At 39.6% G+C, this 25,418-nt stretch overlaps 1 protein-coding gene across 3 annotated transcripts; it reads left to right on the forward strand.

The window, feature by feature from the left end:
• SUPV3L1 (Suv3 like RNA helicase) lies at window positions 1–25,199 on the forward strand. Of its 3 annotated transcripts, XM_069571949.1 has the most exons (15): window positions 1–592; window positions 3,149–3,226; window positions 3,601–3,708; window positions 4,785–4,899; window positions 6,039–6,207; window positions 8,443–8,554; window positions 10,832–10,909; window positions 12,171–12,262; window positions 13,262–13,442; window positions 14,007–14,100; window positions 17,134–17,353; window positions 20,494–20,574; window positions 21,019–21,195; window positions 23,926–24,074; window positions 24,725–25,199. In XM_069571949.1, exons 1-15 carry the CDS (start codon window positions 319–321, stop codon window positions 25,158–25,160), a joined length of 2,364 nt encoding a protein of 787 aa, XP_069428050.1. In that variant the 5' UTR covers window positions 1–318; the 3' UTR covers window positions 25,161–25,199. The 3 variants fall into 3 exon arrangements, with proteins under 3 accessions (XP_069428050.1, XP_069428051.1, XP_069428052.1); XM_069571950.1 differs by lacking the exon at window positions 23,926–24,074 and having other exon boundaries at window positions 203–592; XM_069571951.1 differs by lacking the exon at window positions 8,443–8,554 and having other exon boundaries at window positions 235–592.
• Window positions 25,200–25,418: the final 219 nt, after the last annotated feature.

The raw sequence follows: 25,418 nt of genomic DNA on the forward strand, positions 1-25,418 counted from the left end.
ATCTGTGACATCCCCAAAGGTGCCTGATTATTTTCTTTAAAGAAAGCTGTCGCCAATCTCCTATAAAAGAGAACAAGGACTTACAGGAACGTATCTTTTCTGATTTTCACTTCGAAGTTTTTACTCCCCTTTATGAGCAATTTTCCGGCTCTGCTTTTTCCTTATTGATCGGGCCTCTTCTTGGGCAGCTCCCCTGCTCTGGGTCTTTGAGGGCTTCAGGCACTGGCGGTTTGCGTCACTGTCGGTGGCCGCGCGTCACTGTCCGCCGCCGCGTCCCCAGGCTGCTCCAGCCCGCCTCCTTTGGAGCCTGCAGTCTCGATGTCCTTACCCCGGTGTGCCCTGTTGTGGGCTCGGCTCCCCGCGGGGCGCCAGGCTTGCCACGGGGCAGCCGTCTGCTCTGCCCTTCGCGCCCACACCGGGCCCTTTCCTAGGGCTCTGGGGCGCGTTCCTGCTATTGCCTGCTCCTCTTCCTCTGCCTCCGGAGGCTCCAAAGCTCCAAACACGTCCTTGTTCGTGCCGCTGACTGTGAAACCTCAGGGTCCTAGCGCAGATGGCGACGTCGGGGCTGAGCTAACCCGCCCTCTGGACAAGAGTGAGTGTAGGAGCTGGAGAGGGCGGCGAGGGTGGTTGGTGCAGCGCGAGACGCTTCTCCGAGGCAGCTGCTTTTGCATCCCCTGGAGACCCAGGTCCCTTCGAACTTTGTCACTGTACCTGTCAGTGCCTACCTCCCTTGTTGGTTTTGAGCCTCTCAAGGTTTGGGATTGTGTCTGATTGATCCTTTGATGTGCTGCCCTTGAACTGGCCTTCTCCCTTTCACTGTACCGGTGGTAATGGTCTAAGTCCCCTTGTGACGGGATGATTCATCTTTTTTGAGCCTTTGGGTGCACGACTGACTTTCTAGTATAGTCTTTATCCCCCCGCCCTCCCCTCCGCCACCGCTGCTTATAACTGTTGCTCCCAGAAGGGACAAGGGAGTGGGGTGGTGAAAAGCCAGAGGAAGACTTCTTTCAGGACTTTTTGTCATTGACTGGGTACCTACGCAAACCAGACCCTGTTAGGCTGTATGGTGGTTGCCAAGAGGAACCAGACTCAGATCCAGATCTCTTCCGCTCCAGAAACTTACAGGCTTGTGGGAGGAAGGACCGATGGATGACCAACTATACTACAAGGTAGAACACGATAAGGGTGAGCTTACCAAAGGTGGAAGGTACCCTGATCATCCAGGGCTCCAGAGAGAAAGCTCTCGCTTAGCATCAGCAAATGGCAATAGCTAATCCTGTGGCTCCCCTGCAAAAAATTGCTTAATGCTTTTCCATGTCCCCAGTTAGAAAGGGTCCTTACTCCCTGCCTGATCTGGCCTGGGTAACTCTTGGAGAAGGTTTGTTGCACACCACTCTCCTTCCTTCAGCCAGGTTGATGAAACAGGCACTTGTGCTCCAGGGCTTTTTACATGATGCTACTCCTGCTGCCTAGAATATCTCTGTGGCTCCTTCTTTTTGGAGAAAATAACATTGGCTAACACTGAGTGTTAGAGGCAGGTACTGTTCTAAACATATCTCTGTGGCTCCTTCTTTTTGGAAAAAATAACATTGGCTAACACTGAGTGTTAGAGGCAGGTACTGTTTTAAACATGTGACCTATTTAATCTTCCTAAAAAAGCTTATGAAGTACAGTTTTTATTCTCGACAAATCTTATTGAATGCCTACTATGTGCTAATTTCCAAGCACTCTTCTAGTCACACAGTAGGTGCCTATGTATGTGTGTGTATATATATATGAAAGTTATATATAGTAATATATATGTATAAAATATACACATTTTTCTGGTTGATTGTAACATATATGAGTATATGTATATATCGTATATATACACATATATAGGTAAATGTATATATCATTTTTTTTCTGGTTGATCATAATACAGTTAGGCAAGTAAGGGTAGACTGACTACAAGTAGAAAATGTTGCACATTTGTGATAGTCATATATTGCTTAACTGACTGGAACAATTTACAGTTTACCTACCTTTTGTCCACTTCCCAAATGCTAAAATATAAATATTTTCTCTGCCTGTATCTCTGGATTGTGAAAATCATGATAACGTGTTTGGCAAAGCACTTTGAAAAGTGTGAAGGGATGAATAAGTGTAAACTAGTATCATTTGTACTAAATGTTTGCTATTTAAAAAATGGAATTACCCTACAGTAGAATCTGATGTGTGGAAGCTGGGAAACCTGTTTCCCTAGGAGGCCAGATAGTCTACTAGTCTACCCCAACTATATAACATAGGTTGATGTGAGGATTTAACAAAATAAGTATTTATAGGTTGCTGTATAAATAAATGTTCTAAACCTCTCTTTTTTTTAGGTTGTTAATGCAATCTCAGCTTAGTTAATTTAAAATATTTTCACCTGTAAAATTAGTGATTGATAGTAGCATTTCAGCAGGCGTCTAATTCAATCTCCTTTGCAGCATAGTAATTTCTCTGCTGTCACCCTTGAAATACAGTCATCTAAGCCTTACTTGAGCACTTTCAGTGACACGGAGCTGGTACTTTTGTCAGGCAACCCCTTTTCTTATTCTAATTATTAGGAAGTTCTTGTATAAATTCCACTGAAATCTATTTCCCTCACTTCCCACTGACTTTAGTTATGCCACCTAGAATGAAATACATGTAATTTGTTCTCCCTAGAAATCATCTTCAAGCTAAAGGTTATCCGAGGCTCCTTTAGTCATTCACATAAAAGCATGATGATCTGGCCCTTGCAGTACTGCTTATCTTTCAGCTAAAAGATACCTTTTGGCTGCTCACTATTAGATGTGCAGAATGGTTGTGAGTAAACCAAACAGAACATGGGTATCTAACAGTGGTCCGGTGGAGGATAGGGTGATGCCAGTCCTATGGCACCTTGCTTAGTCTTCTGCAGTATAATAGGAATATTGATTGCATTGTTTGACTTTATACTTTTTCTTGACACTATTAAACCATAAAAAGTTTGTGATCAACTAACCCACCTTCAAGTTCTTGCAACACTCAGTAGACCACTGCCTTGAGTGTTAGGACTTCAAATTTCTTTTGCTCTGGGGGTATTTCTCTATCTAGAAGACAAATGTTAAACGTATGTTCAATTTTGTTATCTTTCTTCCAGATGAAGTAAAGAAGATCTTAGACAAGTTTTACAAGAGGAAAGAAATTCAGAAACTGAGTGCTGATTATGGACTCGATGGTAAAGCTAATACCATTTCCATTAGAGATACCTTATTGCTGCTTAGATTACAGCTTTTTCATTATTGTGTGGGACCTTGTGTGGCCTGAACATAAGTTCATAGTTGTAATATAGAGAATGGCCCTGTCTTTTGCCTCTGTCCAGGTAAAGGTGAGCCAGACACATGGCAAAGGAGCTGTGTGTTCAGCTTTCCTTCATGTTGTACTAGAATTTCAGTTTTTTAGCCCAGATCATAACAAACCAGGTGTACTACAAGAAAGGAAAAAGACATTTTGATGAGTTAGGTGTGATGTGTGTATGTACTTTTTAAAAGGAGAAAATGAAAATAAAATGAAAACTAAGTCCTACATGTTTTGATTTTGTGTTTCCCACAGCTCGTCTCTTCCACCAAGCTTTCATAAGCTTTCGAAATTATATCATGCAGTCTCATTCTCTGGATGTGGACATTCACATTATTTTGAATGATATTTGCTTCAGTGCAGGCAAGTATTTAGAGACTTTTTAAAATCCTTTCAACATACTTGCTGTTTCTTTTTTTTTTTTTCTGTAGTTAGCTTATTTGCTTTAGAATAAGCCCTGTTAACATCCTCTAAATAATTCAGTGCTGTCATAGGAGGCCTTCTAGGTCTTTTTGCTTTATAGTAGGCCTGGGTTGGTTAAGTCACCCATGTGTCTTAGACTGGAGGAAGACTGGGACCGCAACCTGTCAGCATCTGCTCTTCACTAGTATAGGCCTCGGTAGAATGAACTCTCACACAAGGTAGAATTAATACAATACAGATTCCATCTGTTTTTGCCACTGACTTCTTTCTCCCTCATACTTTGACAGACCGCTTGCTGTAAAAGAAAAAAAATGTAGAAATAATCATTATTTTATTCCTATGGGCAGTTTGACTTTGGTTATGTTTTTATGTATTTGACTGTTAGACCATTGCCCTGGGCCAGGCAGTGAGGTAGAACCGGGACACAAAGCAGAATGGAACTCAGCCCACCCTCATCAAAGCTGAGAAGTCAGTTCACTTTCACATTTTGTTTCTCAGTGGTATCTGTAGTTTAAAAAATACCTGCATCTGGGTCCCGTATTTTGCTTCGGTAACCATGGAGCCTTCTTGCTAATGTGTATTCCCAGGTGTTTTGTTTTGTTTTGTTTTGTTTTTTGCTGTCCATGATCCCACCTTCCCAACCAGGAACAGATCCCAGGGCACTGGCAGTGTGAGCACTGGGTCCGAAGCACTGGACTCTCAGGGAGGTACCTCCAGGTTCTTTGTTTTTAATTTAACTTTCATCAGTGCTGATCTTTACCTGGTGCATTGAAGAAGTGGAACATGGTTGCTGACAGCCACAGTTTGCTGCTTTCCTAGAAAATACAAGTGAAGTAAGGAAGAAAACATAAGGCAAAGCAGGATCTCAGGAAAGGATAGCATTCCTTGTTCTAGGGTTTACCTTTTTTTCCTGACAACGTCCCCTTAACTTAGCTCACTAAGAATAAAGCTTTCATTAAGTTCAGTTGTGAATAACATTTAGATTGCACAGATTAATGCAGTGTTTTATTTTCTAGCTCATGTGGATGACTTATTTCCATTTTTCTTGAGACACGCAAAACAAATATTTCCTGTGTTGGAATGTAAGGATGATCTACGAAAAATCAGTGACCTAAGAATACCACCTAACTGGTTAGTTTCTTTATTGTGGATTTGGACTTTTCAGTTTCTGATCTTGGGAGATTAGTGATCAGATGATAAATCAAGTAGTCTAGATTGTTTTCTCTAGAAAAATACACAATTAGTTTTGTCAGGCAGTTAGCTGGTATCTCCTCCTGAATCCTAATCAAGCTTGGTTTAAGGTTTTATTAGGGCAGATCTAAAGTAGGTCTTTAGGTTGTCCTTACAATTCAAGTGTGACCTTTCTGGTGTCTCAACTGAATATGCTGTTAATAAGTTCTCTCCACCACCACTGTGCCTGGAACTCTAACATCTCCTAGCACTTTGCCATTTCTTTGAGACTTTCTACTTAAACTCTTAGCAAGCTGTCCTCTGCTAGGCCCTGCATGTGTTCAGCCCAGCCGTTGGTCAGGGACCCAAGGGATCCCCACACAGACTTACAAGGCTCCCTCTCTATTGCACCTTTCTTCTCTTCCACACTCAGGCCTTCAGATTCCAGTTGCTTCAGCAGCTTTAATCTTGATCTCTACTGCTAAGCTCGGTGGGACTATTTTAACTTGCTTGGGTTCCACCTCCCTGTGCCCTCTTGGGGTCCGTAGGGCTCATCTCAAGTGTTTCTTTCTTTTGGAGCTTATAGTCCTGCACTGCCTCTTGCCCGTGTCCCCAGGGAGCTGCTATATATATTTTGTCCAGTTTTGTAGTTATCATAATAGGTCAAGTCCAGTACCATTCATCATGGCCAGAAGCAGAAGATTCAGTCATTTTATTGTGTATGCTAAAATTCAGAAGCCTGGGAATATTTACTTCTAGGGCATATATAGAGAATGTGAAAATAATGTGAACATGTCTCTGGAGCTGATAGCAGTTTAAATTTATTTTAAGTAACTCTTGGGGAAAAGGAATTTGTACAATGGCAAGAATATCCAAGAAATTAATTTGCATTTGGGTTTTTCTGTCCTCTAGTTAGTAAATGCCTTTCTTGGAAAGCAGTCATTTTGGTGTGGACATGAAACTCACCATTTAATTTAGTTTTTCAAAGATGCTATTTTGTGAATGTTAAGGGGATGTTTCATTGGAAGTTTTTTCAGTTAATACCTTTGCCAGGATTTGGAGGTTAATGGAATTAAGCATTTTATCTACTCATGTTTTAGGTACCCAGAAGCTAGAGCCATACATCGGAAGATAATATTCCATTCAGGTCCCACAAACAGTGGAAAGACTTATCATGCAATCCAGAAGTACTTGTCAGCAAAATCTGGAGTGTATTGTGGCCCTTTAAAACTACTGGCACATGAGATCTTCGAAAAGAGTAATGCTGCTGTTAGTATATTACCAAATATTCTCTTTTTCTTGCTAATTTGGGGGAAAGAGTGAACCGGGCGGAGGGAGAGGGTGTGTGTAGTAGTAATTTACTATTAACAAAAAGTGCCATATTTCATTGCCTTTAACTTAAGGCCATCAATTGTAAGATGTACTATTATTTTATGTAAAACTGAGAAAGATGCTGATGCTGCCGACTGAATTCTGACGTGCCACCCATTGTTAAGAGATGTCCTGGTTTCAGAGATACTAAAATGTGAAAAAATATATTAGAATGAGTGAAATACAATATTAAAGAATATTTCACATATACAGAGAAATGAAGGCGTAACATTCAAATAACTTGAGTCCCCTACCCAGCTCCCGTCAGATTCTAACATTTTGCCATACTTACTTATTTTTTTAACTTTTTTAAGAAATAAAATATTGGGGAATTTCCTAGTGGTCCTGTGGTTAGGACTCCATGCTTTCACTGCCGTGGGCCTGGGTTCAACCCCTGGTTAGAACAAAGATCCCACAAGCTGTGTGGCATGACCAGAAAAAAAAAAAAAGCATTAAATAAAATATTATTGATATAGATGAAACTCCCTCTGAACCCCTCCTTTACCCCCTCAGAGGTACCCACTACTCTGTTGTATTCAATTTACCATTTTTTTTTTAATGATCAAACCTTTGATGTGATTGCTAGAACTAAAGATAAAGACTGAAGCCAGCTTTCCAACCTGAAAAGGACTGAATGCTCTGTGGTCTGAGGCATCATTTCAGAAAAGGGGCCACGTTTTGGTTCATTGTTTTATTATGACTTTATAATGTGAGATTAACCAGTTTTGTAGGTAGTTTGCATCATGTTCTGGATAATTTGTATAATTTGCATACATAATACCTTCTTACTTATAAATACTTAGAAGTATTTCTGCAAAACAAAGACTTTCTTTTACAAAACTTCAGGATGTTCATGTAAAGCAGGACATTTAATATTGATAGAATGCCGCTATTTAATCCACTGTCCATACTCAAATTTTGCCAGTTGTTCGGTAACACCACTACTGCTCCACTTCCGCTCCCCCTGGGCCCCCGCCACCTCCAGCATTCTGTTCAGGGTCTCCTGCTGTATTTTATTGTCATTTCTCCATTAATCTGGGACAGTCCCTCAGTCTTTGCGTTTCATAACTTGTACAGTTGGAAAGATTACAGGTCATTCGTGTTGGAAGCTGTCACTCAGTTTGGATGTCTGATGTATCCTCGTTAGTTTCAGGCCGTTAGGGAGACCAGCTGTTCCAGTTTGCCTGGCCTTTCCCAGATTTATTACCAAATGGTCTTTGTCCTGAGTTATCCCTCGGTTCTGAGTGGATTGGGGTAGTTGGCTACTCACATATATAACATAGCACTGATATGAGTCCTTCTCAAAGAAATATCTTAGGAGGTCTTTATATTCTTAAATGTTATTCATAATGTTTTTCTTGAACATAGAAACAATTTCATTTTAATAAACTAAAATAGTACAGGAACTGTTGACATAATACAAAGTTTGGTTATTTATTTATTCAGCTGTGCCATTGCCTTAGTCCGGAAGGCTCTTGTTGCAGAGCGTGAGCTCTAGGCACATGGGCTTCTTGACTTGCATGACGCAGACTCAGTAGTTGGGGCTCAAGGGCCCTAGATCACCAGCTCAGTTGCTCCATGGCGTGTGGAATCTTCTTGGACCAGGGATCGAACCTTTGTCCCCTGCATTGGCAGGCAGACTCCCATTGAGTGTGCCACCAAGAAAGTTCAGTACAAAGTTGAAAAAATAAAAGTGCTTCAGTTGCTTTTGTTACCTGAGAATTTAGCTGATTTGAGATGTTCCAAGTGTACATAGTTTATATGAAAGTGGCTTTTATTTTTTATTAAAAGTTTTTTTAGAGGATTGGGAATATTTGTTTCAAGTACTAGACAAATAAATTTGATATAATGGAAGGAAGTGAAAAGAAAAACAAGTGCAAGCATTAATCACTCATTCGGGTCCAACCCTTTGTGACCCCGTGGACTGTAGCCTGCCAGGCTCCTCTGTCCTTGGAATTCTGCAGGCAAGAATACTGGAGTGGGTAGCTATTCCCTTCTCTAGAGGATCTTTCCGACCTAGTCTATTAAATACTTTATATTTAATAGAAGGAATAGTCTATTAAACATCCGAATCTTCTTTTTGCTGTAGTTTTCAAGGTGGAGATAAATCCAGTTTTCTTTTTGTCGTCCTAGGGGGTGCCATGTGACTTGGTAACAGGTGAAGAGCGTGTTACAGTAGACCCAGATGGTAAACAGGCTGCCCATGTTGCTTGTACTGTTGAGATGTGCAGTGTTACAACTCCTTGTATGTATATACTATTTTAAAACTTTATGGTTCAGTATTTTTTATTTTAAAATACAGATGAACATGTGGAATGTGTTTTTTATTGTGAAAAAAATTTGTAATTGAGGCAGAGGCTAGTAACAGCAAATACCCAGTATTTAACTGCTACTTAAAAATGTCAAACTTTCCATCATGTTTGCTTTTGAATTTTCTTTCCCTATTTCTCTTAAAAGAACTGAAATGTTAACAGATATGAATTTTCCTTTGTGTCACTCCACAGTTCAGTTCCTCTCCCCTCTGTGATCCAGTTGCTGTCAAATATTTGGTGTATACCTTTCTTGTCTTTTTTGGTGTCACTATTATATATTGCCTATCAGTGCTATAGTTTGTGTGTTTTAAAATGTTTACATGACAATCATATTGTATTATTGCTCTACAACTTGCTTTTTTTTCTACACATGTATTTAGATCTAGTCTTGTTTACATGTATATGTATCATAAATATATATATATCACATATATTCACTTAAACTGTTACATAGTATTCCATATTATGACTAAATGTATTTATTCCTTATTCGTCTATTAAATAGTATTTAGGTTGTTTTAAAGTTTTTCACTATTATATATAGTACCACAATGAACTTCTGTATAAGTATGGTAGTTTTGAAAACATTTAAAATGAAAATTAACTTTTTCCTTACTATATAGACAATCATTCCTTCATTATAGAAAATGTAAAAATAAATGCAAAGAGAAAAAAAAATATTAATCTCCCAGTTCCATCCATCCAGAATCAATAAGTATTAACCCTGTGGTATGTATTTTCTAGGTTGTGTTCATATGCATATGCTTACATGTACATTGTGGGTGTGTATATTAAAATAGGGATTATACATTATGTACTGTTTAGTATCTTGCTTTTTTCATTTTAATAATCTTAACTTTCTGAGTAAACATATAGTTTTTAAAAATCAATTTATTCTAAGAGTAATACATTATAAATATTAAAATAGCGCTTATAAATCAAAACTCCCTCTTCTGCCCCCTCTTTTCTAACCTTATTTGTATATACTCAGATATGCTAAGTAATTTTTAATCTAATGGTTTTTCAGAAAAAAATTAGCTTTCTTTTGTTTCCTTAGTGTCATTCTGGGCATATTAAATTTTTCTTTAAAACATGTTCCTCTCAAATCTTTGGTATTTTGGGAAGAGAACTAAAATATAATTTATGTGACTGAGAAGGCAATGGCACCCAGCTCCAGTACTCTTGCCTGGAAAATCCCATGGACAGAGAAGCCTGGTAGGCTATAGTCCATGAGGTCGCTAAGAGTCGGACACGACTGAATGACTTCATTTTGACTTTTCACTTTCATGCATTGGAGAAGGAAATGGCAACCCACTCCAGTGTTCTTGCCTGGAGAATCCCAGGGACGGGGGAGCCTGGTGGGCTGCCGTCTATGGGGTCACACAGAGTTGGACACGACTGAAGTGACTTAAGAGCAGTAGCAGCAGCAGAAAGAATAAGATAATATGGTTGGAAGCATTTTGGCATTAGAAAATAAAATGAGGCTTTTTTTTGTTTTTAGCCATAGTAATGAACTTTAAAACCCCAAAGAATGAGCAGAGCTGTAGCTCAGGGAATTACACTTTCCACTCCACTTCTCCTGACACCCATCTGGGTTCCTAAGGTGCTTCGTTTACAGCAGGCTTATCTATTCCCTGGCAGTCCAGTGGTTAGGACACCACACACTGCCCAGGGTATGGGTTCAGTTCTTGTTCAAGGAACTAAGATCCTGCAAGCCAGATGGTGCTGCCAAAATTTTTTTTAATTAATCATTTATTTGCCTGCATTGGCTCTTAACTGTGTCACGTGGGGTCTTTGAGCTTTAGTGTGGCACGTGAACTGTTAGGTGCAGCATGTGGGATCTAGTTTCCTGACCAAGGACTGAACTCGAGCCCCCTGCTTTGGGAGCACAGAGTTTTAGCCATTGGACCATCAGGGAAGTTGCCCACCCACCCCCACCGCCCTGCCAATTTTTTTTTTAATTAAAAATACAAGTATGAGATTTTTTAAAAAAAAGGAAATGTAAGTTATGATGACACTTAGTGGGTGTATTGTGAGGATTAAATGAGTTGTAGTTGTAAAGCGCTTAGAACAAGCCTGCCAGCAAAGAAGCACATAGTAAGTAATGGTGATGATTATGGTGATGTTGAAAGCTTGAATTTTGATATTATGATTTGTTTATAATACTATTGAAGTAGATTGTCTTGCTCACAATAACTTTCTATTTTAAGATGAAGTGGCCGTGATTGACGAAATTCAAATGATTAAAGATCCAGCCAGAGGATGGGCCTGGACCAGGGCACTACTAGGTTGGTGGTTAATACTGTAAAATCTGTGCTTTGTGACATCTGCACTGGAAGGCATTTATGTGCTTGGCACTGCCAAATAGAGCCAGCTAGACCCTGTCGTGACATAAATGAAACAAAAAAGTCAGCTAGGTGTGAATTTTAATTTTCTAAATGTTTTAATTATAGGTCTATTTTTTTCTATTATAAAAGCATAATCATTTAATAAAAGTGTTTTAAATCTTACCATATTTACACAACCACTATTAACATTTTGGTGTTCCGTGACAATCTTCTTTCTCATTTTTATGGTGTTTTGTGAATATATAAATTTTGTATCTTGCTTTTTTTTTCAGTGCTTTTTCATAGACTTTTTTTTCAGAACACATATTAATGTTGTATATTATCCATTGAAGAGCTGTGCTATAGTCTTCCCTCAGTATCTGTGGAATATTGGTTCCTGGACCTCTGCAGATGCTCAAATCCCTTCCAGGTGGATGGGTTCTGCATGCATGAATTCAACCAGTGGTCCACCCCTGGTTGAATCTGCAATGTGAAACCTGTGGATGTGGGAAACCAGTTGTAATTTGTTGAGCATTTTTCAAAGAGGTGAACATTTTTCCCTATTATTAGTGATGCAATTTAAAAATCTTTGTAGCCATAACTTCTTATTTATTATTTCTTTAAGATAGGCTCCTGGAAGTGGACTTCTTGAAGTCCACAGACGTGAATGAACATTTCTCCTGCTTGATCTTTGGAGTGAATTTTTGATCAGCATGTTGTAGGGCAAGTGTTTTCAAATTTAAAAACAAATAGGTGAACTCTTTCTTTAAACCAAGAGTGTACACTAAAACCTGTAATATAAAATAGATGAAAGTGTATATGCTAAGTGGTAAGGACCTTGGAGTTTCTTCTACCCACCAGCCCCTACCCCCCACCCCCGAGTCACCTCAGTGATTTCATGGAGCCTGATTTGAAAAGAAAAGTATAGGTCAGTACTAACCATCAAAATGCCAGATTCTAGTTCAGACTGGCTTCACCATCTAGTAGACTCAAAACCTTGGCCGCAGCAGTTTTAAAACCCCAAGATTTATAAAAATGGTGATAATTTTTGCCCACTAGAAGATTTTTGTTTTCAGGGTTGAATCACAGAGATCGCATTTATGATAACCCTTCTTAAAGTTGTAAAGCAGTAGGTAAGCAAAGTATTTTGGGTATGTGAAGTATTACATATTTACTTTTGTATCTTTGAAATAAAAAAAATCCAAATTTTTGCATTTAACAGGACTCTGTGCTGAAGAAATCCATTTGTGTGGAGAATCTGCTGCAATTGACCTGGTTACCGAGCTTATGTACACAACTGGGGAGGATGTGGAGGTACTCAATTATGTGGCTTGTTCTCAAGGTGGTAGCAAATAGCCAGAGTACCCAGGCAGTGGCTTCATAGGCCCCAGATGATGGCAAAGTCAGAACTTGAAAGATTAGCTTCATTTCCCTGTAGTTGACTAGATCATGCATAGTTGGTTGGACCTCATGATCTAAAGTTCTGACCGAGTGACTCTCACACCCTAAGTCTTCAAAAGTCCAAGCAGATTCCTTACCTTTTCTTGACAGAACCTTTTGGAATTTGAACAAATCTCTTTAGAATTAAATAAATCTGGAATGTCAGAAATTTGAGGCTCAGCAAAAGTTTGTAATTTTCGAAGTCTCAAATGTCAGATACTGGGGACTCTGATACATATCTAATTGCTAGAGATAGTTTGTATTCTTTTTTCACATTCCTAAAATAGGAAGCAACTCATTCTGCTTAATCCTATTTTTTGCTTTCTTTACCAGATTTCTGTAATAAAATGAAATATTTAAAAACTGGTCCATTAGTTTTGTACTCAGCTTTTAAGGAGAGATAGTGGAGTATAGTGGAAGAAATTCTGGGTTTCAGTCTTGGTTTTGCTGTTAACTCACTTTGCGTTTTTAGGCAAATCACAGAAGGCTACAGCTAGAAAAATCCTCATCAGACCTGATCTTTTTTTTTTGGCTTGATCACTTATTAGACTCTATTTTGCTTTTTCATAAAATGGAAGTAACAGTTAACTGTTCTGAACTTAGCAAGTTCCTATACAAATCAAATATATATGAAAGTGCTTTGAAAGTTTGTGAAATCCTCTAACATTTTACTAATTTAGAAATACCAATGAGAACTGATGGTAACATAATATCAAAATAAATGTTTTTCTGTATTTTCTCTTGAAAATGTTGGAACTTGTCTAACTTTAGCAGTTTTTAGCTACTTGACTGCTCTGTGAGTTTTTCACAATGCTTAGTCATAAGAAGTTCCGTCAGGTATGCGATTTTACAGTATCATGTCCTTTATTGTAGGTTCGAACCTATAAAAGGCTTACCCCCATTTCTGTGCTGGATCACGCGCTAGAATCTTTAGACAACCTTCGGCCTGGGGACTGCATTGTCTGTTTTAGCAAGAATGATATTTATTCTGTGAGTCGACAGATTGAAATTCGGGGATTGGAATCAGCTGTTATATATGGCAGTCTCCCTCCTGGTAATTATTGACTTTCCTCATGATAGGATATGAAATCTCTTGTTTTTGCCACGTATTTTGAAATACATAAAGAAAACACAGTAAGATACTGAGTTAAGTTGCTTGGTGTATAATTTGTAACAGGTCATATAAAGTACGTACTTCTCTAGTCATCTTTATGGTGATAGAAGTATTTTGATTATCTATAGCTCTTGTTAATTGTTGCTATTAGTAAACTGTATTTTAAATGTTGAGCTGATGATTTTCTTACAGAAATGTCATTAAAATATGATCCTGGTAATATTCCTGAAATATTACCGGAAATCTATTAAAAGTGTCCTCAGAAATGATATAGGTAGTGTGGTAGGGGACTGTGTTGCTCTTTGTGAGGTTATTTAGAGGAATAGAAATGAAAGGATAAGTGACTATTTGAGAATAAAAAGAAATAAGTTTGAAACAGTGAGAGTTTTATCCATAAAACAGACAATAAGAGGTGAGGGTTTCCAAGACACTACAAGACACTCCTTAGTGTGATGTAGTAAAAGACAGAGAACATTAATTTAACGTAAACTGTTCTTATTTTAGGGACCAAACTTGCTCAAGCAAAAAAGTTTAATGATCCTGATGATCCATGCAAAATCCTGGTTGCTACAGATGCAATTGGCATGGGACTTAATTTGTAAGTAATTTGTTTTTAATAATCGAGGATATTCAGTGGGTTAGATAGCAGTTTAAACACTTCTCAATGTCATTAGAATGACCAAACTCTTTGGCTTTAGGTGAATGGGTATTGTAGTATAGATCCTAGATTTATCTTGCTCACACCTGAAGAAATAAAATTAAAATATCACATAACACTTGGACTTTTGAGTGCTGCTCCCTACCACTGCTAACCTATTATGTTCAGTTCAATTCAGTTCAGTCTCTCAGTTGTGTCCAACTCTTTGCGACTCCATGGACTACAGTACGCTAGGCCTCCCTATCCATCACCAGCTCCCAGAGTTTACTCAAACTCATGTCCATTGAGTCGGTAATGCTATCCACCCATCTCATCCTCTGTTGTCCCCTTCTCCCGCCTTCAATCTTTCCCAGCATCAGGGTCTTTTCCAGTGAGTCAGTTCTTCGCATCAGGTGGCCAAAGTATTGAAGTTTCAGCTTCAGCATCAGTTCTTCCAATGAATATTGAGGATTGATTTCCTTTAGGATGGACTGGTTAGATCTCCTTGCAGTCCAAGGGACTCTCAAGAGTCTTCTCCAACACCACAGTTCAAAAGCATCAATTCTTTGGCGCTCAGCTTTCCTAATAGTCCAACTCTCACATCCATACATGACTACTAGAAAAACCATAACTATGACTAGATGGACCTTTATTGGCAAAGTAATGTCTCTGCTTTTAATACACTATCTAGGTTGGTCATAACTTTTCTTTCAAGGAGCAAGCGTCTTTTAATTTCATGGCTACAGTCACCATCTGCAGTGATTTTGGAGCCCCCAAAATAGAGTCTGTCACTGTTTCCACTGTTTCCCCATCTATTTGCCATGAAGTGATAGGACCAGATGCCATGATCTTAGTTTTCTGAATGTTGAGCTTTAAGCCAACTGTTTCACTCTCCTCTTTCACTTTCATCAAGAGGCTCTTCATTTCTTCTTCACTTTCTGCCATAAGTGTGGTGTCATCTGCATATCTGACGTTATTGATACTTCTCCCGGCAGTCTTGATTCCAGCTTGTTCTTCCTCCAGCCCGGCATTTCTCATGATGTACTCTGCATAGAAGTTAAATAAGCAGGGTGACAATATACAGCCTTGACGTACTCATTCCCCAGTTTGGAACCAGCCTGTTTTTCCATGTCCGATTCTAACTGTTGCTTCCTGATCTGCATACAGATTTCTCAAGAGGCAGGTCAGGTGGTCTGGTATTCCTGTCTGTTTCAGAATTTTCCACAGTTTGTTGTGATCCACACAGTCAAAGGCTTTGGCATAGTCAATACAGCAGAAATAGATGTTTTTTTGGAACTCTCTTGCTTTTTCCACGATCCTGCGGATGTGGCAATTTGATCTCTGGTTCCTCTGCCTTTTCTAAAACCAGCTTGAACATCTGGAAGTTCACAGTTCATGTACTGTTGAAGGCTGGCTTGGAGAATTTTGAGCATTACTTTGCTAGCGTGTGAGATGAGTGCAATTGTGTGGTAGTTTGAGCATTCTTTGGCTTTGCCTTTCTTTGGGATTGGAATAAAAACTGACCTTTTCCATTCCCGTGGCCATTGCTGAGTTTTCCAGATTTGCTGGCATATTGAGTACAGCACTTTCACAGCATCATCTTTTAAGATTTGAAATAGCTCAACTGGAATTCTATCACATCCACTAGCTTTGTTTGTAGTGATGCTTCCTAAGGCCCACTTGACTTCGCATTCCAGATTGTCTGGTTCTAGGTTGATGATCACACCATCCTGATTATCTGGGTTGTGAAGATCATTTTTGTATAGTTCTGTGTATTTTTCTTCTTAATATCTTAAGATATCCGTATTTCTCTTTTTAATATCTTAGTACCTATTATGTTACCTCACTTTATTTTCAGTGTCTCAGTCGGCAAGTGTGTGTGCCTGTTAGGCATGTAGGGCCAGCCATTATCTTTAGAGGTTAACAATATTAAGCATAAATATTCCTCTGTGGGGATGAAAGCAGCTATACCTTTATGAATGAGCTATTCAGAGCCATTAATAGAAGCTAGCATTTAAAAGTAGCCTAAGAAGATCTTGTGTGGTTTTTTTGTAAAAAGAGTTATTTTTTAGAGCCTTCAGTTCAGTTCAGTTCAGTTCAGTCGCTCAGTCGTGTCCGACTCTTTGCGACCCCATGAATTGCAGCACGCCAGGCCTCCCTGTCCATCACCATCTCCCGGAGTTCACTCAGACTCACGTCCATCGAGTCTGTGATGCCATCCAGCCATCTCATCCTCTGTCGTCCCCTTCTCCTCCTGCCCCCGATCCCTCCCAGCATCAGAGTCTTTTCCAATGAGTCAACACTTCGCATGAGGTGGCCAAAGTACTGGAGTTTCAGCTTTAGCATCATTCCTTCCAAAGAAATCCCAGGGTTGATCTCCTTCAGAATGAACTGGTTGGATCTCCTTACAGTCCAAGGGACTCTCAAGAGTCTTCTCCAACACCACAGTTCAAAAGCATCAATTCTTTGGTGCTCAGCCTTCTTCACAGTCCAGCTCTTACATCCATACATGACCACAGGAAACACCATAGCCTTGACTAGACAGATCTTAGTCAGCAAAGTAATGTCTCTGCTTTTGAATATACTATCTAGGTTGGTCATAACTTTTCTTCCAAGGAGTAAGTGTCTTTTAATTTCATGGCTGCAGTCACCATCTGCAGTGATTTTGGAGCCCCCAAAAAATAAAGTCTGGCACTGTTTCTACTGTTTCCCCATCTATTTCCCATAAAGTGATGGAACCGGATGCCATGATCTAATTTACGTTATTATACTTTTTACCCACTTTAAATGAATACTATGATGATTTTTAGTAAAAAATGCTCCTTAAAGGGAAGAAAAATAATTACTGACAAACCCCTTTACCTTACTTTGTAAACAGTGGGCAATATTGCAAGTAGGCCTAACTAGAATTCGAGTGAGCCTTTGTACAGTGAACCAAATGATGGACGACTTTTCAGACAGCAGCTCATGAGATCATCCTTATTTCTCTTTCAGGAGCATAAGAAGAATTATTTTTTACTCCCTTATGAAGCCAAGTATCAATGAAAAGGGAGAGAAAGAAATAGAACCAATCACCACCTCTCAAGCCTTGCAGATTGCTGGCAGAGCGGGTAGGTTCAGTTCAAAATTTAAAGAAGGAGAGGTTACAACAATGAATCGAGAAGACCTCAGTTTATTAAAGGAAATTTTGAATAGGCCTGTGGATCCTATAAAGGTAAGGTTCAATTAACATAATAATTAATTACCTCTTTTCTGTGAAGGACAGTCCTTCCTTCCTTCACTGCCTTTCCAGACTTTCACCTCAGATACCTGGAAACAAATAAGCCAAAGAAAATATTGTGCCATGAAAATCATGTCAAGAAAGCCCTGCTTTGGAACTTCCCTGATGGTCCAGTGGCTAAGACTCCACGCTCCTGGTTCAGGGGGCCTGGGTTCGATCCCTGGTCAGGGAGCTAGATCCCACATGCTGCAACTAAGAGATCCCGCGTGTGGTAACTAAGACCCAGTGCAACCAAATAAATAAAAATATTTAAAATGAAAGAAAACCTTGCTTTATCGCTTTTGAGAGGCCTAAGAGAGAGCCCCTGGTTAGAGAATGGTATGCAAGTGAAAGATCCAGATTTTATAAATGTAGCAATAATGTAACAAGTTTAGTAAACCTGATTTTACCTTAATTCTTCCTGTAATTTAACAAGTGGGGTTTGGGGCATGAGCAGGTGGGCATATAGCTTTGTCAGTAGTCTGAAATTGCCAGAAACTTGACAGTAGAAGAAACCTTTGCACGTTGGTAAAAACAGCATTAAGCTATACAGCTTTGAACCATTAAGGATAAGGTTAAATTTTTGTTAGTGCAGTTAATGAGACAGAAGTGTATGTATTTTAAAAAAACTATTGCAATTTAAAGTTTGCCTGGAGAATTCACCTAATAAGGCTTATCTTACTTTTAGGGATCTGAGGTAAAAGGGTATATAAATGAGATAACATGAGGGAAAGTTCCTGGTGGAAAGCTGTGGATGGAATCATTTCTGTAGCTTTTGTTAAGAGTATAACTGTGGGACTTCCCTGGTGGTTTGATGGCTAAGACTCAATGCAGGGGGGCCCAGATTCTATCCCAGGTCAGGGAACTACATCCCATGTGCTACCATTAAGACCTGAAGTGGCCAAATAAATATATTTTTTTAAACATTTAAAAAGGAAAAAAAAGTGCAGCTGATAATGGACCTCCCATCTCCCTCCTGGGTACCTCCTTTCTGGTGTTTATTCTCTTCCTCCCTCTCATGATTCATCTCTCTTTTTTCCTCTTTGTTTTTCCCATTCTCTTTCTTTTTTTCTTTCTAATGCTTCAGTTCAGTTCAGTTCAGTCGCTCCGTTGTGTCCGACTCTTTGCGACCCTTTGAATCGCAGCACGCCAGGCCTCCCTGTCCATCACCAACTCCCAGAGTTCACTCAGACTCACGTCCATCGAGTCAGTGATACCATCCAGCCATCTCATCCTCTGTCGTCCCCTTCTCCTCCGGCCCCAAATCCCTCCCAGCATCAGAGTCTTTTCCAGTGAGCCAACTCTTCACATTAGGTGGCCAAAGTATTGGAGTTTCAGCTTTAGCATCAGTCCTTCCAAAGAACACCCAGGACTGATCTCCTTTAGAATGGACTGGTTGGATCTCCTTCCAGTCCAAGGGACTCTCAAGAGTCTTCTCCAACACCACAGTTCAAAAGCATCAATTCTTCGGTGCTCAGCTTTCTTCACAGTCCAACTCTCACATCCATACATGACCACTGGAAAAACCATAGCCTTGACTAGACAGACTTTTGTTGGCAAAGTAATGTCTCTGCTTTTTAATATGCTGTCTAGGTTGGTCATAACTTTCCTTCTAAGGAGTAAGCGTATTTTAATTTCATGGCTGCAGTCACCATCTGCAGTGATTTTGGAGCCCCCCAAAATAAAAGTCTGACACTGTTTCCATTGTTTCCCCATCTATTTCCCATGAAATGATGGGACCAGATGCCATGATCTTCGTTTTCTGAATGTTGAGCTTTAAGCCAACTGTTTCACTCTCCTCTTTGACTTTCATCAAGAGGCTCTTTAGTTCCTCTTCACTTTCTGCCATAAGGGTGGTGTCATCTGCATATCTGAGGTTATTGATATTTCTCCCGGCAATCTTGATTCCAGCTTGTGCTTCCTCCAGCCCAGCGTTTCTCATGATGTACTCTGCATAGAAGTTAAATAAATAGGGTGACAATATACATCCTTGACGTACTCCTTTTCCTATTTGGAACCAGTCTGTTGTTCCATGTCCAGTTCTAACTGTTGCTTCCTGATCTGCATACAGATTTCTCAAGAGGCAGGTCAAGTGGTCTGGTATTCCCATCTCTTTCAGAATTTTCCACAGTTTATTGTGATCCACACAATCAAAGGCTTTGGCATAGTCAATAAAGCAGAAATAGATGTTTTTTTGGAACTCTCTTGCTTTTTCGATGATCCAGTGGATGTTGGCAATTTGATCTCTGGTTCCTCTGCCTTTTCTAAAACCAGCTTGAACATCCTGAAGTTCACCGTTCACGTATTACTGAAGCCTGGCTTGGAGAATTTTGAGCATTACTTTACTAGCATGTGAGATGAGTGCAATTGTGCAGTAGTTTGAGCATTCTTTGGCATTGCCTTTCTTTGGGATTGGAATGAAAACTGACCTTTTCCAGTCCTGTGGCCACTGCTGAGTTTTCCAAATTTGCTGGCATATTGAGTGCAGCACTTCCACAGCATCATCTTTCAGGATTTGAAATAGCTCAACAGGAATTCCATCAGCTCCACTAGTTTTGTTCATAGTGATGCTTTCTGAGGCCCACCTGACTTCATATTCCAGGATGTCTGGCTCTAACTGTGGGCAATTCTTTTTTTTTTTTTTTTGGCAATTCTTGACATTATAAATATTCAGGTAAAGAGATAACTGGCCTCCAATTTAGACATTTTCTCTTCTGTATATGTATGTCAATTTTATTGCCGTAGTTAAAGTGATTGGGTTTTCCTTTTTTGTTTTGTTCAGTGGAGAGAATTGAGACCCTGGAAAGTACTTGTGTATGTTATCAGATCACCACAGATTTTAGGAATATAAGTAAAATATAAGCCAAAAATTACTCAGCGGTTGTACTTGAATAGTTTTATTGAATTATCTCACCACCTTTCCTAGTTGGTAATAAATGGCAAAATATGATGCTTGTCTCTGTTTTACTCAAATTCTTGTCCCTTAACTCATTTGGCAAGGGCCTAACCCAAATATAGGACTTTATCTTGAAATAAGAAAACTTACGCTTAAAAAAAAAAAAAAAAGCTTATGGTTGTTTTTTCTTTTACTCAAGGCAGCTGGTCTTCATCCAACTGCTGAGCAGATTGAAATGTTTGCCTACCATCTCCCTGACACAACGCTTTCTAATCTCATTGTAAGTAGAAACTCCTAAAACTCTTTTCTAAAAAAGTCAGTATGTGGTTTCCCTGGTGATCCAGTGGTTAAGACTCTGTGCTCCCAATGCAGGGGGCATGAGTTCAGTCCTTTGTTGGGAAAAATAAAGACATTTAAAAGGTGGTATGTCAGACAATTACTGGTTAACATTTAGTCTGTTTTTGTGAAGTTGCTATTCATGAAGGTTATCTTGAAAGTGGAAACTTTCTCTCAGAAGTTTTAGGGCTTTTATCCTGAGGAGTTTTCTGAGTATTTCAGGTTGAGAAGGCTGGTAAGGACGTCTGTTAGCCTGAGGAGGCAGTGAATTAAGCAAGCCTTTCCAGACGTCTGTTAATGTATTAAAGTGATTGTCTTTTATAGACTTGAGTACTTTATTCATGCCCAGCTAGGTAGTCCAGTAATTTAATGTATTTTTCCCCCCCAGGATATTTTTGTAGACTTTTCACAAGTTGATGGGCAGTATTTTGTCTGCAATATGGATGATTTTAAATTTTCTGCAGAGTTGATCCAGCATATTCCATTAAGTCTCCGAGTGAGGTATGTTTTCTGCACAGCCCCTATCAACAAGAAGCAGCCTTTCGTCTGTTCTTCACTGTTGCAGGTAAGCCTTTATCATTTTGATATTTTGAGTTGTTTCGGGTTGATGCATTTTCCCCAAACAATATTTTGTTAATCAGAATAAAGAAAGAAGAGAGTGTGCCCTCTAATATGAAATACGGTGTAAGAACTTAATAAAACATGACTCTTGTTCTTTCAGATAATTTTTTTTGGGGAAAGAGAATTCTTGCTTTGTTTTTGGTTTTATGTGGTAGCCTTTTTGCAGAAGCTAAAATAAAAATAATTAAACATAATATTTTGAGAGAAAGGAGTCTTTGCCTGATGGTAGATACACTTTTTCCTTGTTGGTGTTGGGGAGTGTATTCTGGAAGGGAAGGGGCTTAGGAGTCAGTAGTGGCAATAGTATTCAGTTCTCTTAACTGTCAACGATGGCTGTTTGTGTGAATTTGGTGCCGAGGTTCCAGCCCCTTTTCTTTTAACTCTTTTGGGTAGAGAGACAACTCTCTGACTTCTGATCCCAAGAGTCACCCAAACAAGGGGCTGGGCAGAGGCAGCAGAAGCTAAACTTCCAGTCTCTCTCCTTGTTCTCGGCAGTCTCTGGGCCATTGCTTCCCCTGTTGGCTCTGCACGCTCTCCCTGCCCCACTAAGCCCAGAGGTCGTCTCTTTAATTTTCCTGATTCATTGTTGTCATTTCACTGCCATCTTTTTTTTATAGCTGTTAACATCCTGCGTATTAGCTTTGTTTGGATCAAATCTATTTCTAAGTTTATGTTTTAAATTATTTTAAAATTATATAAACAATACACAAGTACTTTTTTGCACAAAATTAGAACATTAGAGAAGGTTAAATTGGGCTGCCACCAGGGTGGCATAACTGCTATTATCAGCTTTGCTATAATAGCTGATATCAGCTATTATCCTTGCAGACCTTTTCTGTTACATTTGCCTACATACCCATAGGAGCAGAAATTCTAGTTTTTGTTGGGTGGGTGTGTTCTCCCATAAATGCCATAATAAATTAGTCTGCAGCTTGTCTTTTTCCTTGAATATGTCTTAGAGGTGTTCCATGTCTGGGTATTTACCTAGGAAATATGTTTCTTAGAGCTGGTGTTGTGAGAGAGCTAACTAGCATAAGATTGAAGTTTATGGAACAAAGTCTTAAACTTAAAAGACCCGAGGACTTCCTTGGTGGTCCGGTGGTTAAGACTCTGTGCTGCCAGTACAGGGGGTGTGGGTTTGATCCCTGGTTGGGGAACTGATCTCAGGTGCTGTGCAGTGCTGCCAAAATATTAAAAACATAACAAAGAACTGACCTGGATGGAACTGGAGCCCATGGGCCTGACCCCATTTAAACCATCCTTCAAACTGCTCTCTCATAAAATAAAGGGCATGTTTCTAAGGAGTAAGGAGTCTGGGAGCCAATAGTTGCTTATGTGTTGTGTTTACAGATTAAAATGTGAAATCTGGAGATTTTCCTTGATCTCCATTATTACTGAATAAAAGAGCTCAATTCTGCTAATGGTCTCTGATGCCCCTTAGGAAGTAGTTTAGGAACTGTTCCCTGGAGCTCCTTTAGGGCTGGCTGTTGGATGGGTCTTTCTCCCTCTCTGTCTCTGAGCAGCTCCATACCCACATACTGGGCTTCCACTAGTTATTTGTGGCCTAAAATGTTAAACCGCTGCTTTTGTAAGAGAACTGAGTTTTGGTGTGTTCTGCTTATTAGCAAGTTAACGTGGTCACGTTTCCATTCTTCATGGCCATCTTCCCTGGCATGTATTAAACAGCAGAATGAAGCAGACTGAACCTAATAAACTTGTAACATTATTTAACCACAGTTATTCGAAAACTACCTTGCACTTCTAAAGTTTTGCCCTTGCTTAGGTTAAATATTTAGAGATAATTTTCCCTAATTAAGAAATGAACCTTTCAAAATCACCTTATCCTTGAAGCTAAAGATTATAAACTTATGCTTGCTAGTTTTCTCATGGTTTTATTATCTCCTGTAGATATTGTGATGCATAATAGCATCTAGCGTTGTTTGGGAGGCAGCATGATTTGAGTGTCTTGGGGTTCAAGAAGGTGTGGTGATATGGTACTAAAGAAGCTGAATCACAGTGGTGACTTGGCCAGAACTCTATAACTGTATAGCTAGTGAAGAGGCAGAGTCTCTTTACTAGTTTGACTGGCTCATGGCCAACCTTGCACCAAGTCACCTTAAAGAGTTTCTTTTTCTTTTTCTGGCCATGCCACGTGGCATAGGGGAACTTGGTTCCCCAACCAGGGATTGAACCCAACCCCCTTGCAGTGGAACCATGGAGTCTGAACCACTGGACCGCCAGGGAAATCCCTCAGACTTTTTAATATAATAAAGGATGGTATTGATAAAATACAAGCCCCTATTTAAGGCTATAGGACTATTACCTGAAGGGACAGAAGTCCCTGGGTGCTGTCTGCCTGGAACTTGGAACTTAGAACATAAAATGTTCATAAATGTTAGCAGGCAGTCCCTGGAAAGTTAGTTCATAGGTGTTTTATTGCCTTGGTTTTGGAAAAAGAAGGAAATAATTCCTTTCAAAAACAAAACCCAAACTTTAAAGACCATAAAATGTTCCTTAAAATATAGAAAAGTGTAAAGAAGGAGAGAAACCAGCCCACCTATTGAGATAACAGCCACAGTTAACATTTTGTTGTGCTGTCTTTTTGGGGGGGGCGGTCACAGACCAAAGTGAATTCTGATTCTTTTGCCAAATTCCTTTCTTCTGTCTTTCTCAGTTTGCCAGACAGTATAGCAGGAATGAGCCCCTAACCTTCTCATGGTTACGCCGATATATTAAATGGCCATTACTTCCACCTAAGAATATTAAAGACCTCATGGATCTTGAAGCTGTCCATGATGTCTTGGATCTTTACCTGTGGCTAAGGTACCAAATTTTTCCATTATGCCCTCTCATTTTTCCAAGTAATAGGGCAAATCAAAAGTTTTTATGATGGTCTTTTACACTTTCAAATTAGGCACATACTTGCAAGGTGTTTTATTGTCCATTTAGGCAGTTGAGCCTGGTTTATACCCATTCCAAAAATGACTTGAGTTCTTATGATTCTAGTTAAGATAAGGAGGTGAGAGACTCTACTAGACCCTCGCTATGCAAATAGTGGTCCCTGGACCAAAAGCATTGGTATTGATTGGGAGCTTGTTAAAAATAGAGAATATTGGGCCTACTCCAGCTTTAATAAAATTCTACATTTTAATAAAATTTCAAGGTGATTCATGTGTGTATCATGATTTAAGAGGGACTGCTGTAGATCAGTGATTCCCAAAGGAGGGGCATGTCCCACTAGGGGAGCAGATGAGAATCACTTAAGATAGGAGTAGTGAGCAACTCTCATAACAACATATTCCTTAGGTGTGCTGGGGGCGGGAGTGAAGGTTGAGCAAAGGCGCTGGACACAGTTTGCAAAAACAGAATACTTGGAATTAATCAGTGTTAAGATTTAGTCACTTCATTGACAGTAGTCCAGCAACTGCCCTAAGAACTCTTCCTATCATGTAATGTGTTTCTTTTCTTTCCAGCTACCGGTTTTTAGATATGTTTCCAGATGCCAGCCTGGTTCGAGATCTCCAGAAAGAACTCGATGGCATTATCCAAGATGGTGTACACAACATCACCAAACTGATTAAAATCTCAGAGACACATAAACTGCTGAATTTGCGGAACTTGTCAGCAGAGAGCCAGTCCCGCGTGTCAGGTGCAGCAAAGAGCCAGAGCAGAAGGAATCGGGGCCCCAGAGCTGTGGGGAGTAAAGCTGCTGAGCCACTCGGCCCTGATGCAGAAGAGAAGTCCCTTGCTTCCAGGTTGGTGCAGCAGGGACTCCTCACTGCAGACATGCTGAAACAGCTGGAAAGAGAGTGGATGACGCAACAAACCGAGCAGGGCAAAGGAAGACTAGAAACTGGGACTTCCTTAAAAGGGACAAGAAGAAAGAAGAAAGAACCGGATTCAGATTAGTTTCATTCTATTTTTACAAATAAAACTATTTTAAGCTCCTGTTTTCTTTATATGCATTTACTGCCTGCCTGTGGTATTGTGGCTATCTTTTACTGTGTTTTTTGGCTAAGAAAAATGAACTCTTACAGATAACTAAACTATTTGTTTCATGTCTTAGAGGTTTATTCAAAGCTTTATTTAGTGGCCATTTGTAGTATAGCACTAAGACAATGCATTCTGAGGAACTCTTCATGGGGATAGAATCAGCATGGTGAATTG

Source organism: Ovis canadensis, chromosome 25 (assembly GCF_042477335.2).
Source record: "Ovis canadensis isolate MfBH-ARS-UI-01 breed Bighorn chromosome 25, ARS-UI_OviCan_v2, whole genome shotgun sequence".
Taxonomy (NCBI): Eukaryota; Metazoa; Chordata; class Mammalia; order Artiodactyla; family Bovidae; genus Ovis; species Ovis canadensis.